This window comes from Poeciliopsis prolifica, unplaced genomic scaffold, assembly GCF_027474105.1.
Source record: "Poeciliopsis prolifica strain line A6 unplaced genomic scaffold, Auburn_PproV2 SCAFFOLD003, whole genome shotgun sequence".
Lineage (NCBI taxonomy): Eukaryota > Metazoa > Chordata > Actinopteri > Cyprinodontiformes > Poeciliidae > Poeciliopsis > Poeciliopsis prolifica.
In genome coordinates this window covers 18,985,728-19,001,916 of record NW_026562378.1, presented here as the reverse complement: position 1 = coordinate 19,001,916, position 16,189 = coordinate 18,985,728, and the positions used below count along the sequence as shown (strand labels likewise).

Genomic DNA, 16,189 nt, shown 5'->3' with positions numbered 1-16,189 from the left:
TGAAACATTTATTTTCAATCTGTCATTACAGGGTATTGTTTGCAGAATTGTGTGACTCTGCTGTGGGGAAAATGGTTGTTACATAACAAAATATTAAAAAGCTGAAGTTCTGTAAATACCTTTGTAACATACATGTCACTGCAGTGCGGGAGAAAACAGGTCTACAGCATGCAGAAGGGAGAACATGTAAATTCCACACCAGCTGGGATTTAAGCCTTCTTCTTCCTGCAACACTGACATCTCAATGTGCAAAACATTAACCCCTTAACTGACGGTATCCCGTCCATGGGACAAATTTAGTTTGTTTGAATACTCTGCCTTTTTCGCTACCAGTTATGGTAAACGATGAAGTATCTGAAATTAGTCAGAAAATTGGCTCTGAATTAATTTGTGTCTGCCTTAATCCAGTCTATGATCAGCTAAACTGTGTATGAACAGGAAATGCTGTAAGAGAGGAACAAAGAAACTTTTGATGTGCTCCTGAAATCCTCTAGTGACAGATTTGGATTCGATACACAGACTGTAACTCGTGAACGCAGTAAATAATAAATTCGTACAAGCACAGTTTCATTTTGCCTCAGTAAAATGCCTAGACAAACAACTTTTAATAGGAGATGCTGCCTCGCAGAGTGCTCAGCAGCTATCAGAAGTTAAGGATTTTGCTCAAGGGCATGTCAGTAGAGGGACAACAGGAGAACTGCATTGAACTGCTATTCTGTGATAACAAGGATTTATGCTAAAGTAAATGTGTGATCAGCTTGTTAACGATGTAGAAAAAGAGAGACTTTATTATTTATTATGAAGAAACCCCGGTTTTTAAAAGAAATGCTGTCTTTGTGTTTCATCTCAACTTTTTATCTTGTTCTGTTCACAAGTCAGTTTATTCATTAATAAAACTGTGTGGCCAATGTTCATTTCTGTATGTGGCAACATGTGGTGTTGTCTACACAAAGATTTGTACAAGCATTAACGAATCAAATCTCATTTCGTCTCTCATTAGCAGCGGTCAGTAGGTGAGAGCATGGGTAAATGTTTGATCAGTCTCCCATTCAACACAAGTGGAAATATTTAATGAACATACTGCACACACACACAATAAGTCATTTCAACAAGCAAGATAAATTTGCATACATTTTGTCATGTATGTCGAAGAGAGTTCACATGCATGTCAGCTTAGCCTGAAATTTAAATGCAGTCTTATTTTCTTTGAGGTAATTAGGGCCTTTAAGAAAAACAAACTTGATGGCAATAGATCTCTGGGTATGTGGAGATGTCAGCTGCAGAGGCAATGTTGGCAGCTCCCCTGAGATTTGTACACTTATAAAAACAGCACTGCAGAGATGATGTGTGACACTTACCCGATGCTGCCAGACTGATCACTCACTCCAGAACCTTGAGCCCATTTCAGTAATAGTTCGCTGTTGACTCCTTGACTCTGAAGGAAGTGCATGTAGCCACCAATAGCTGCTGCAGCAGCTCATTTGGTTTGGCCTCAGATTTTAAAGACGACTGATTGCTGCTGAGCTGCTGTGCGAGTTGTAGTAGAAATAAGCTGGAGATGTTCAAACAAAATGAAAAAAAAAAAAAATTGCAGTAAGAGAACTTTGACAGTAAAGTGTGAAAAAAGCCTAATCAAGATCTAGCGGACGCAGGATTCAGCCTGTCCTCTGAAAGCCTCTAGTTGATCATAGCTGCTCATTTTATCTTTCAGCTTTACTGCATAAGAATCAAGTCCTAAGTCAGACTTATCAGTGCATAGTTTTTGTCCATGCTATTATTTATTTAAACCTATGAAAGAGACTTTTCTGGGCTTTTTCAAAGTTCTTCTTAATGAAAGGTCCTTGGAGAGGAGATCAAAGAGAGGAAAGACAAGATTGTTTCTACTGTGAGCTTAAATAACACATTTTCAAACTTATGGAACTTTATTTATTTTTTATTTTTTTATTGTTACTGATTATAGGAAGACGAATCCATGTTTTTTTTTTATTTCCCATTTATTTGTCTCTGTAAGTTGATTGAAAATCAATTGAGATCTGCCAAAAAACTACATGCATTTCGTACCGTTTCTTAGCACAAAAGAGCAACGATGTAAAAGGAAAACAATTTTACACCATAACACACAAAAGCCAAATTTCACAGTCAATATAGCAATATATTAAGTGGCTTAAAGAAAGTGCAGTGTTCCTGGGTTATTGTTTGTATTCAATAAGAATTTCTGAAATGACAAGTGTAATGAAAGAGAAGACGAACCAAAGAATCATTAGAAATCAAGGAATCTATGAAAGTGTTGGAAAATAAACTGTAACTAATTTAATTTTCATATTGACTGTATGAAAAAGGCTCCCTGTGAGAATTTTTCAAGTGAAAAGAACCCAGTGAATTTGTCAAATTTACAATAAGGAAGAGAAAATGAGTTTTAGTTTTTCTGTATAAATCATCTGGTCTCATCAGGGGGTTTAAAGTGTTTTGAAGTGTTTAATTTTCATCTAGTCATCCATTTCCAACACGCTGATGCCTTTAGCCAGCAAACAATAAGCAAGAGGCAGAGTCTGCAGACAATAAGCAAGAGGCAGAGTCTGCAGACAGGTCAACAATCCTTCGCAGGGCAATACAATGGTTTTATTTAATTTACAAAAACAATAAATGGAGGAAGTATCTAAGTTAAAACATACAAGTAAGGAATATTGCTCGTATTACGAAAATAAAGAAACATTACTGATTTTATTCTTGTAATAATAAACCCTTGTGCAGAGTTAGTTTTTAAGGAAGCTGGTTTATTACACAGAATTTTTTGCCAACCTGACCTTGTTAATCAGGATTTCTGTGCTGGTTATCAGCTAATAAGCCAGGTAAAATTTAAAGAGTTTCACACCAGGAAAGTCTTTCGATCCGCTTGTTTGGTCCGGAGTGAAACGACGACTACTCAAAAGTGGGTCTCGGTTCCTTCATCAGGGGTCAAAATATATATATATATTTTGATTAGTTTACTGAGACCTTAATTTGCTATTATTGTGGGGATTTTTTGCCAGAATGAATGTCAGAGGTCAATTTCATTTGTTGTTTTAAGGGTTTCTGTGCTTTTTGATCCTTCTATCTCTGCAAAAAGTGTTCTACATAAATACAGACAAGGAAATTGGAAATTGTACTGTCATCTGTTGGTTTCACTGATTAACCTTCATCCAGCAACTCTAAACAACCAGTACTGTTTCCTCTGCCCAGGGTTTCTCCTCTGTGAGTCATTTCAGATTGAATATGTGGTTTTCTGCAGGAAACGCAAATCAGTCCTGTCTTCATATGTTAATCTGACTTGAAAATATATTCAGTTCAACTGAAAAGGCAAGCAAAATGACAATGTGCTTATGGTGACCTTAGAAATAACACCCTCTTGAGTTTATTATTTTGGTTGTTTTCTGTGTCACTTTAGCTCATATCCTTTATATGACTTGGTTCAAACTGTTTTTATTTGAGTGTGTGTGAAATGGAAACAGATGAGACTCTTTATCCGTCATGTGTGCAGATTGACACGCTGTGTGTTTTTGAAATTGGGATCCAGTTTGACGATTTTATCTGCCGGATTGGGAGTCAGACAGACACTCTTATGCTTTGATCATCACACTACCTCACCAGTCCTCCCCTTTACCTCACAGTTTCATTTATACTTCTGAGCTTAGATTGGAAACATCTTGACAGGGGGCATAATTAGGCGATGCAGATAAATCACGGTGCTGAGCTATGAATAATAGATGATACAGATTTATCGATGATGCTGCAGGTAATAATAGGTTAAGTGGAGGCCAGTCAGAATATTTCTTAGTATTTATTTCTGTTTCTCTTTTTTTCCATCAGTTCGCTACCTGCTGAGGAACAATGTGAGTCCAGATCTCTGTAACGAAGACGGTCTCACTGCTCTGCATCAGGTAAGATCAGCTGTGTCCATCTGTTCCAACATGTTTTTCTCCTTTTGAAACAGATTTTGGAGTCTCGATGAATATGAAAAACCCACAATAAAACAAAGCATAGATACAGATTTATATTTGTAGTTACTTAAAATGCTTTGGGGTGCTTGTCTTTAGCCCAAAAGAACCCTAAATTCACACCATTTAAATCATAGTGGAATGGTTTTTCTCAGTATTGAAAGAACCTTGAATTGTTCATGCTGAGGTCAAATATGAACTCTTATCAAATCATGTTTTGCCCCAGTGAATAGAGGTAAAGATCCATAATATTTTAAACTCTGCAGGAACAAACGAGGTTACCACCTTACTTAACCCATCAAAACCTTTTGCTGCTTTGAACATATAAACGCAACACAAGTTTTAAGGCATTGATATTAAAGTAAAATGGATGGTTTCATGTAAAAAAAAAAAAGCGTTCAGGGTTTCTGTTCCTGAAAAATAATTTTTAATTCTGAGGAAGTCAGTTAATTATTGAGAAAATTAGTTCATTTCGATGAAGGACATCAGGCCCATATTTCAGGCTAATTAAAATCATTACTGGTATTACAATCAGAGCTTCCATCTCTTCTGAATTAATGCTTCAGTCAGGAAACAAACATTTACGTTTCCATCTGAAAGCTGAAAAAATGGCTCTGGTCTGGGAAAAGCTATTACACAGCATCCGGGCCAATTCCTCAAAATGCAGCAGCTGGAAAAAACACTTTATTTCCTGTGAAGCTGCTGGATGTGCATGAAGATGCTTCTATTACGGGGGGAACCGTTCTGTTTGTTCCACTTAGGCTAAAATGTCAAATACCGGTGAGGCTTGAAGTAGAGATCTAAATGCTAGATGGATTTAGCTTTATTTTTAATAGAGTGCCTGACTTTCACAGGAATGGTTCTTTATCTTGAAGATCTCTGAAGGAGAAATGTTGATTGCTTTCTATCCCTCCTCCATCCCTCTCTTCTCATTTGGTTTCATCCGTTTCTCTCTGCCTGAGCTAGCGCAGTCATATCTCTTTTCCCCTCTGGCTGTGCAAAGCCTAATATTCACACTCCAGCTGGGAGGCAGTGAAATGAACAGCGGAAGAGAAAATTGAAGTCCATCAGTCACCACTGGTGAGGCTGCTGTTTTAAACACGGCCAAGAGATCGGAATGACCTTTCAGCTTCCAATGTTCCTGATTATACGCTGTTTGGATGGGCTTGACTCCACACTGGGTTCAAGATTTGACCCTTTTAGAGCATAAATTTCACAGTAACTGCCACACATATATTGTCCAGAGAGCACCAAATGCAAAGGACGTTTGGAGTCATTTCCTGAAGTTTCAGCACATATCCATAAAGAAAACCTTTCACAATCTTCTTGTGTGAACAGCTTTGGGTCCCAGAACATGAATAATAGTGTGATCACAAATGAAAGGTGACATAAATGAAGAAAGTGCAGGATCTGTTTCTGTAGATGGTTTGTCATATCTATCCAGGCCTGCTTTCACCTCTCTGATATGAGACATTAATAACAAAAAATGGCTTCCAGGGTCACAGCATGTATCACAACACACACACACACAATATACAATCAGAAATAAAAGCATGGTTTCCGCTGTGTCTGAAGCCACATGAATGCCTCTCCGGTCAAAATAATGTGATGGATTATTTGTGTCATGGTTATTTTAAAAGACACCAGCAGAGCAGGATTGATGCTGCTGGAAGTCAACCAGGACGTACATTCAAGACCAAGCCCCAAAATTAGTATTCATGTCCCGGTTTATGGTTCCTTTTCACTCTAACTCCATTCTATAGAAACTGTTATAAAAATGATTAGAAATTGCTTACACTTCACTGTGCAGAGATGTTTTTGAACTCAATGATCCTCTCACATTTTTCCTTTGGAGCTGCTGTTTGGTCTCAGACTAGTCAAACTAAACTTATATCAAAATCCAATCAGATTCCATCATTGTCATAATTTGGCCAAATTTGGCATTTTGGGCCTTCCTAATTTTATAAATTGTGATCTTTTAAAATAGATTTTTAAGTGTTTAAATGGATTTGCGCCTCCACCATTAAGCGATTGCATACAGAGACTGCAGGACAATAGCAAACCTACTAAAGCGGCTGCAGATGGAAATTGTAAAGTCGCTTTTCGAAGAACACCTTTTGCTCAAAGTGCTCCGTCTGTGACAGGATCTACAGTTTGGTACTCACTTCCTGTTGATTTGAAGTCCGTAACCAGTTTTAGTACGCTCAAAAAACAAACAAAACTCTGCTTATGTCAAAAACAGATCTGTATCCATTTTTGATGTTTTATGTTTCACTTTGTTTGTAGATGTTGTCAACATTATGTTGTGCTATTTTAAATGATTATCACTTCAGCTTTTAGAGGTACTTTTTGAAAGTCCGTCTAGGGACAAGTGCTGTGAATTAGCTGTTGCTATTGCACTACAACGCAACCATGGGACTGCTGTTTTGTTCAGTTTGTCTATGTTGATATAATGAACTTGAATAAATAGATACATTTTTTAAAAGGGTTTATTGTGTGATTTGAGTTTGAAAAGGCAAAAACGGTTTGACATTTTAATGTCGCACAAAATTACCATGAGAAATAACAAAATGCAGTTTTCAGATGTTGATTTAATTTATGACAGAAGAAAACAATCCATATCAACCTAGTTCTTTGTGAAAGAGTAATAGACCATTAAACTTAATAGGCCAAACTGAGAAGCAGCAACACCTGAAAGGTGTTTGAGATGATTTGTTTTCCTTTTTTACGTTTTGGCCCACATGGTCTTTGCAGAATTATTTTAACTAATTACAGGTTTCATCCATGCTGGAGTGTTTTATGCATGAACTGTCTGTTTGGGGTCATTCCAACACATCTCATGCCCAGACTTAAGTAAATGGCTGATTTGCTTTTATCTGTCAAAATAATACACAGGTAAAAATACAAGTTCATTTAATGGACAAGTGAAACAGTTTGGTTATTCTAAAAAGATAAGAAAACAGTCCAAATAAGTTGAGTTTAATGCAGTCCTGTTCAGTGCTGGATTAATTTGTGATATGTTTCACTTTTTAAATCAGAAGGATAATCTGAGTAAACATGAAAATTTAATTCAGGAGCAGTAGTTTTCTTTCATCAGTTCCTGCTCCTAAATTCACCTGCCTCATGTTGTCCTACATTTTAACGACCCGGCTGTTATGCGGCTGTAATCTCTTGTATTTTGTTGTGTGTGTGTGTGTGTGTGTGTGTGTGTGTGTGTGTATGTGTGTGTGTGTGTGTGGGTGTGTGTGTGTGTGTGTGTGTGTGTGTGTGTGTGTGTGTGTGTGTGTGTGTGTGTATGTGGTGTTGTGTGTGGGTGGTGTGTTGTGTGTGTGTGTGTGTGTTGTGTGTTGTGTGTGTGTTGTGTGTGTGTGTGTGTGTGTGTGACCACAGTGTGGCTGTGTGTGCATGGTGACCCAGAACATCACTGTTGCAGCCATGTTTGAAGCAATTTTAGTGCTGAGATATTTCTGCAGACATGACAGACTCCACAGGCTGTAATGGATCATCTGCAGAGTTTGAGCATATAGTGCTGTGAAGTTTTCCCTCTGCATTCCTGTGTTGATTTGGTCTTTTCATCAGTAATTCTGCTCTGCATTACTTCAACATTTGAGGAACCACAAGCTTTGCAGCATCATCTTCTTAAGTCTTGACTTACGACCCCTTTCATATAAAACAGTAGAGAAAATTATTGCATGACTCTAATGAATAGGAAATTATGGGCTTCATTTTTATTTTACAAGTGAAAATATGAAAAGCGGAACAAACACTTTCATATTCAAGTACAACTGTTATCTTGAAGGCAGTTTGACTATGTGACTTAAAAGGGGATCAGAGTTTAGGCTGCTGAATAGCAATGCACTTTCACACTTTTCAGACTTTATTTTCTTTAAATTTTTAAAATCTTCTGCACTTTTGCAAAATATTGTTTTGGTGTGTAGCATAAAATCTCACAAAATACGGCAACATTTATGTTCATATTGAAATTGTTCACATAGAAAGAGTATGACTCACAAAAGGCACTGTAAATCTGTGCCTTCATTCTTTAGAAAGGCACTTTTTCTTCCCTGGCAGACGGATAACATTGCAGCGTGGCTCAAATTGCCCTTGAGTTCAGGTAAACTGTTCCTCTGGTGTTTCAGCTGCTTGTCAATGTTCAATTTAACAATCTAACCTTCTTATGTCTTCTCTGCCAGCAGCCGAACCTTAGATTCCCATCACTCATAGTGATTTGCACTCGTTTGTTAAACGCTGGTAAAATTTAAAGCCCATTTAAGCTCATTTCAGTCCGGGCTGTAAGCTTTCTCACCTGGCCCTGTGCCTCTTAAAGCATCACTATTTCAGCTTTAGTGCGGTCTTTGTTGCCTTCAGCCATCTCGGCTGTGGCCTCAAACCAATTTTAGTCATTTAAAACTCCAAGTGTCAGCCTTGTTTCCTCGTCAGCCTGCTCCTTGCAGTCCTCTCTGCCCACTCACGACTCCCGCCAAGATTGCTGCTGCTGTTTTCCAGCCACACTGGGATAATCTGAGTTTTTGTTTGGACCACACTTCCATCCCTTTGTCAGTACTTTAAATGCATTGCAGATTATTTCTTTCCCTGTTTTTTTTTTTTTTTTTTTGCAAGTTTCTAGATTGAAGTCCTTTTTTTCTTTTTGTAGAAAAACTAAGCAAACATCTTAGCATTTAGCAAGCAGGTGGGCCAGGCTTTACTTTTTTTTTTTTTTTCTCAAAAAGAGATTAACCTAGATTTTTAACTGGCAAGTGGGTTGATAATTTCTAGGTTGCTGTTGATAATATCTTTCATGCAAAAGCTGTAGGCTGGACTCAGGGGGCGTTGAAAACATTTGTTTTTTCTGCGGTTCTTGTTAGAAGGCTTGTTCTTCTATTTTTGTGATGGTTTTCAGGTTGTATTATGTTTTAAAATTGAGAATATGCTGAGAATACTACAGGATCAGAGTATGATCATGTAGTATTTTCCAACACTATTGCTTGTTACGAATTTATGAAATTGCCAGTTAAACAACATCAGACAACCACACTAAAATGCTGAAATAAGGAAATGCTTGACTCATTCTCTTCTTCTTTGAACCTTTTTTTCTTTCCACCATGAACACAGGAAGCAGTCAACGTATTTAAACCACCAGTTCTGCTTCTGAATGCACACACATGCGGTCTTCCTGCTCTTTTTTTTATTTTTATCATGCTGATCTCAGAATATTCAGTAAATAATGTCATATAACTGAGTAGAAGTCTGGATTTTCATTGCTGAGAAAAGTTGAGTGACAATGCTCAGCATTTCAAAAAGACTTGAAATGACAACATTTGCTGTAGAAGAATGATGAACTGTTTTTATTTTTCTCAGTTTTCCTTTTTTTAACATGACTATTTAAAAAAAATGCTAACAAAAAAACACTGCAGAGGAAACTGATTTCAGACAGGATATGATTGAGTTTTTTTCTATAAGCAGAGACCACTAAGAACATTAATGGAGATCTTGAATGTGGAGAATCTTGTAAGTAAAGTTTATGTTGAAATGTGCATTTTCAACACAGACCTCTAATGAAGCCGTCATGGTTCCTCTCAGACAGTTCAGCATCTGTCAGACTTTTGTTTTGATATGGCTTTTTTGCAGTTTCAGGGGTTAAAATAGAAACTCTTAAGTCGTTATTTACATCGACACCCGAGGAAATGTGTTGCTTAGAGGAAATATGTCAGTCAGTCGTGTGTCATGTCTCTTTTCTCTCAGTCATTTCATTCCTTTGCATGTGTTGAATGTGTTTGTCTCCCACCACATCTTCAAATAATAAATGTTCTGTGCGAGTAGAATTGAATGAGCATAGCACCATTCCTGCTGAGTGCTGTTTTAGGTGGACACAGTTTTATATGAGCAAGGGCAGCAGAGGTCACAGGTGCAGCAAAAGTTGCCCTGAAAAGAGGTTATTTTTTCTGGAGCAGAAAGAAATGGTCTGAGACAAACATCCCTTTTGAATCTTTTATATCTGACTCATAATACAAGCTGGTTCTATGCATTCTCCCGGGTGACATTCATGTGTCTATCTGTGTCTGCTTTTTTTTTTTTATTATCTTTGTTCCTCTTTTGTGTTTTTTATGTTCTATTGTGTTACCACTTCTCAGACATGACAAACCTCTGGAGATTGCACCACAGCTCATCTTCTGTGTATAAACCTTGTGAAAGGAAGCATCCGCTCTCTGCACCAAAGAACTTTTATGACGAGCGTGTGAAATGCTGCTCAGAACAACTGAGGGCCATTTATAGATATTGAATAGATTAATGATCATATTAGTTTTCATGTCTGCTCCTTTCACCATCTGTCTTTAAGGGGAAAAAAAAAACAAACTGTTGCACATCTTTATCTTGATAAAATTACAAATTTATTCTTTAGTTTACAGCCAAGATGTAAATTCAAATTCAAAAATAGTTTATTAATCCAAAAAAGATATTAAATATTGTAACTCATTAATATAGATATTGTCTATCTCTTGAACATCTTCACACTAAATAATTTAATGTATTTTGTTGTGATTTTATGTGATAGAACAATACAACTTAAACGATACATAGGGTTATTCTTTGCTGTTTTACAGAGAAAATCTGAGCTCTATCTTTTGCTGCTACCTGCCACTCTCTAGATATGACTGAGGGGCCTTCCTTACCTATTAGATTAAAAAAGAAAGTTATACGTTTATTAACTAAAATATTTCTGCCACATCTTATCCAACGTTTATACATGTTTAAAAAAAACAAAATAATCAAGAAGAAAGGAGTCTGTCACCATTTACTTTAGTGTAACTATGTTTTCTCGTTCATGGGTGCGTTTGTACTGTGAGGAGTTGTCAGTATTTTGTTTTCCTTTTTTTTTCCATTCTCAGTTCTGTATCAATCTTCAGTGAAATTATTCATGGTTTATAACAGGATTGTCAGCACTTTATTGTGACAAATGTCTTACTTCATCTTAGCACAGAGCGTAGGGAGATCACATCGGGCGGGTTGACTGAAGATGTTACGATGATGACAACAGAGACCTCTAGAAAGGTTTTTATTTTGAACCTGAGTGCTCATATCATATCTAGCTCTGCCCTTCGGTGACACAGTAATCTCATCCTCCACTGCTGCTTTTTGCAGTCTCTTATTTTCTTGTTTTTCTATCTCAGTCTTTGCTCGGTGGCTTGACTGAGCCACACTCACATCAACTGGCTCCGATGTAGAAGAAAACAACAGTTTGTCTGACAGTTTTCATGGAAACATCTCCTCCCAGCCTCTCACTCACACCCAGCTTAACAAGGCTTCCTCCCCCTCCATGCCTTTGTCTGTCTGTTTCTGTGGATGGGTGTGAGTTCTGGGTGCTTTTCCAGTTTTGTCTGGGATCCAGGAAGCAGCCCACACAATGGCTGATGTGTAGGAATAGTGTCTCCAGTTTGGCTTAGTGTGTTCTCAGTTTTCCACCCAGCAATGTCCCACTAAAGGTCTTGTGACTATTTTTTTAGTCACTCTTCATCTGTGCCACACAGATGTGAAAGTTTTTCTCTAAAACACATCAGATAAGCACAGCAGCTTTCAGCTTCAAATATATTTCCTCATTCCTGCTGTTCTTCAGCCTCTCAATGTTGATATGAAATATCCAAGAGGGAATAATGTTATGATAAATGTTGAAAAATAATGTAACTTTCCATAACCCTAAATTTTATTCCGACATGCTAAATTCTTAAAAAACTGCTCTTACATTCATCAGGAATATTCATCGCTCCTTTTCCCCTCACAGTGTTGCATAGACAACTATGAAGAGATGGTGAAGCTGCTGTTGGACCGTGGAGCAAACGTTAACGCTCAGGACAACGAACTGTGGACGCCGCTGCACGCTGCTGCGACCTGTGGCCATGCAGGACTTGTGAAAATACTCGTCGCACAGTGAGTCATGTTGAAACCTCAGTTTAACAGACGTTTCTTTTCTAATGTCAGAGAAAAAAAAGCACGACTCTGCTGATCCTTGAAGTTGGACCTTTATTGTTATAGTTTAAATTTATTGTGTTGAAAAAGCTGAATAAGTGTTAGTGCATTTACGTTTGAACAGCTCAAACATCTCCCTGAAGACATGAAAACCCCAAGCTAGATATGGTGGCAAACTTAAATTGTCATAAAGAAGTCAATGTAGTCAATGCTCAAGGCCTTAACTGGTAATTAGAGAAACCAGCCAGAGTTCGAAACGAGCCACTTTTTTCTTGATTAGCTGTGACCATTCTTTGGCAGATCAAAGCTGAAAAAATATATTTTTCAAAATTCATCAAATGCATCAAAATAAAAAGTTCACAATTTTCAGACCATAAACATAAACAAATTATAAATTATAATGAGCAGGGAAAAGCCTACTTATGCAGTTTTTAAGAATAAAATGTTATCTACACCAGAAATTGAGTCTTTAATAATATGTAGTATGAATATTACTTCAAATAAGTTAAAGCATCAACATGTTTAACACATATTATAGATGCATTGAGCTCAGCTGTTTTCATACATGAGTGCCAGATATTTTCTGCTGAATGTGCAAAGTGATTTAACTGGGCTATCTCTGCAGTTGGAGGGCTTCTCCTGCACAGCCTACAAACTGGAGAAGCCCATCAAACACCAGTAAAATACAGGAAAGGAACCTGAGATGAGCTCAAATCCAGCAGAGAATCACACAATTTAAATTTTGTTTTAGATCAGATTTTTTGAAGCTTTTTTTTTTGTTTTTTTAATAATTACTTTTATTGTTTTCACAATAAATTCAATAACATTTTGGGTTAGTGTCACCCATTAGCAGTTTTATATTTTCAAGTGGAAGAGAAAATCCAAAGAGATTTTTAATCAGTTTGAAGCTGAACTTGAAGAACCAATAATTGCTGTAAGGGAAGGCCGGGATTCACAAGGCCCATGTAGAAAATATCTGCACTGGTACATTTTTAAGCTGGTGTGTTTTTAGGTTTATATGCAGCTGTGGATAACAAAAAAGCAAATTTTTTTGAAGCCTGAATTCATTTCCCTTGACTTCCTTGTAGAAAAAAGGACAATTTTCTGTCAACAAAATTACACTGGCGCACCATGGAGCGACAAAATGGATGGTAATGCATGTAGCAGTGGAGAGAAATGCAACCCCACTTTAATAATGTGATGAAAAATAGGATATTCATTAAAAAAGAGACCAAAACAAAGAGAAAAGGATCAATTCATGGCAGAAATGTGTGATTTCTATTTATAAAAACAAAGAAGGACGCATTCGACATATATAATGATGAGTTCTGCCCTGTCTTTGGACATGTCAAAGAAGAACAAAGAAGAACTGATTGTCTTGGCGTCCATCTTTATTATGAAAATGCTTTTAATAACCCAATAGTGCTGACACAAGCTCCTGTCTTCGTCAGCTAAATTAACCGTGAATAGCCGGGATAGTGTGTCTCACACGTTGACATCTTTAATCAGGATTTAATGAGATGGCTTTTATTAGGCTTTAATTACAGCTTAATGAAGATATAATATCAAGATATGCACAGGCATAAAAAGTAACCTCAGAGAAATGAGAGTAAACTAATCACACACACACATTGTTTCTGTTTATAAAGACAGAAAGCTGTACTGAGCAAATATCTGTTTTATTTATATTGTTGATGTTATTTAATATCATTTTTGTCATCAAATGACTTCTTTTCCCACTTTTTAGGTCAGTGTGACGATGAGCTTTCAGAATATTTTAACTCATCTGTGGAGCACATTTATCACAGCTGAAGCCTCCATTAATATATTAAACATTTTTAGTGTTTAATCCACACATTATCTTTTGCAAATAAATATTATATATTGGTTTAAATATTCATCTGCTCATTTCCTACAGTGGTGCAGATCTTCTGGCAGTGAATTCAGACGGAAACATGCCCTATGACCTGTGTGAGGACGACCCGACACTGGACATCATAGAGACGGCCATGGCCAACAGAGGTAGGGTGGGAAAATAGTCTAGCCAGAATTAATGGTTTGAATAGACTGCACAGGATTATGTCATTGAGGAAAATACCATAGTTTTAATGTTTAAGATGATCTTACAAATTATTTTTAACAGCAATAATTTGTCAACTAATCTTCTTATTGCTGAAGTAGTATTAAATATTGAGATTATTTCTACTCTAAGCAGTTTTAAGTACAAAGAAAATAGAAAGACAGAAGGAAATAAAATGACATTGAAAATATGAAAAAGATTAAAAATAATTAAATAGCTTTGCTGTAAAGCCATTCCAACAGAAAGAAGGAATAAGCTTATGAATACTGGATAAACAGTCTCTCATACCATCACTGCTGATTTTTAAGTATAGTTTTTTATCTTTGGGGAACAGGTTTGAAAACCTAGATAGTTTACTAAATAACTTAAACTTTAGTACTAAGCAACTTCAAGGCATTTCATAAGTAGAACAATATATACAATCTTATTATCCCTGAAACAATGGCTGGAAACAAATGACCTAATATTGAGTAGATTGCATAAACACAAAAATAGAAACAGAGAGATACAAAAAATAAAAATAACAGAATAATCAAAAGATATAGATATTAAATCAAAAAAGGACAAAAATAATTTGACAACTAACATGCTGGTAAAGCTAAATTATTGTCCTTCCACATTCACAGCATGTGTTTTTAAATAAAGTCTCAAGTATCTCATTATGCAATGGATCAAATTTCATTGATGTAAATATGTGAAAACATCTGCATGAAGATCAAATTCCCAAAACTGTCTTGACTCTATTTGAAGCACTCGCACCGTCCATGTACCGATGTGAGTTGATTCATTTTGATATCTCTTGTGTGTAATTACCATATGCCTTCAATAGTGTGCCATGAAGAAAGTGTGTGTGCTTGTGTTTTTCACAGAACTATAATCTAAAGGGAGCTTTTAATCCCCAAAGTTGGAGACTGCAGAAAACACCCAATAGGAGATGTTGAAATAACCTTTAATGGTTTTAAATAAGTTTAAACATCACTGATGCAAAATATTTTCCTGTATCTTTCAGAAGACTTCAAAACAGTACTCAAATCAAAAATGTTTGGACTGTTGATGTTGTCTTTGACGTTCTCTAAAGCATCTGCCGTTTTTTATTAGATTTCGAAATGATATACATATAAATATCTCTATATATAGACTTTTTATGTTTATTAGATTATTTTACTATAAATCTAATTTATACCGGTCGCATAAAGCATTTGTTGCAGCTTGAAGTAGTTTTTGCACTCCTGCTCTGGGCTCTACAGGTACAGATTGCAGAAAAAAACCAGCAGCAGAGCTGAGATCACGCTCAGCTTTTAAGATTCTCGCGCTGATTTAGGAGCGGCTCTCTGGGTAAACTACTAATATATTCACACCTCACACGTTCTGTCTCTCTCGATGGGATGCAGATCAGGAGGCTGTATATTCATGCTGCGGCACAGTAAACAGCTGCAGCCGGTGCAGTTTGTCTGTGATATTAGTGAGAGAGAGCTCAAGGAGAGCAGTGCTGACAAAACAGACTGCAGATCAGCAAGAATGAAGGAGGGGGGCGCGTGATGTGTTTCAAATATTTGCTTTGGCGAGATACGGCTTTATTTAGCTTGTTTTTTTTCTTGGCTAAATAGTGACATTTACAGATTGCCATGTGTGACTACAGCTGCAAGAAAATATTGTTGGCCGCAATTTTGCATTTAAGAAGACTAGATACATGTTCTTTGGCTGCTGAAATATAATCTGCTGCAAGAGAAGATTAGCATTTTTGTAGATATATTAGCAATTTGGCTGAGTTTTTGTCAATTTAATGAGCAAAAAAAAAAGCCCATTGGGTTGCTTCCTGGACTTGACCAGAACGAGGAGAATCTGCTGAAGGAATGGAGATTACAGGAAGTTCCTGCCACCCGCCAGGAAATAGTTGCCCTTTAAAGTCCAGTAAACACTGATTTTTTTTTCAATATTTGTAAATGTGGAGTTTGTATAAACAGGATATGGCATTGTGTCGTATTTACTGCAGAAATAGGGTGTGAGGGAAAAGTGTTTTCTCTTCCAAAGACGATCTCTGAAGGTCTTTGTCTTCCCCCACAAATTGACTTGAAGTGGATATTTGACCCATAAAAGCATTGTTTCGACAGAGGACTATTAGTGCTTCAAGGACAATATATTTTGAGATTGTGTATCATGAATTCTTATTCTT

General features: G+C 36.8%; 1 protein-coding gene across 4 annotated transcripts in view; it reads left to right on the top strand.

Moving 5' to 3' along the window:
* ppp1r16b (protein phosphatase 1, regulatory subunit 16B) overlaps nucleotides 1-16,189 on the top strand; it is an 80,665-nt gene that overhangs the window by 50,999 nt on the left and 13,477 nt on the right. For all 4 annotated transcript variants that reach the window (XM_055024566.1, XM_055024579.1, XM_055024561.1 and 1 more), the window contains exons 3-5: nucleotides 3,847-3,917; nucleotides 11,752-11,897; nucleotides 13,855-13,958. In XM_055024566.1, the coding sequence (XP_054880541.1) occupies nucleotides 3,847-3,917; nucleotides 11,752-11,897; nucleotides 13,855-13,958 (321 nt within the window). The remainder of the gene's footprint in view (nucleotides 1-3,846; nucleotides 3,918-11,751; nucleotides 11,898-13,854; nucleotides 13,959-16,189) is intronic.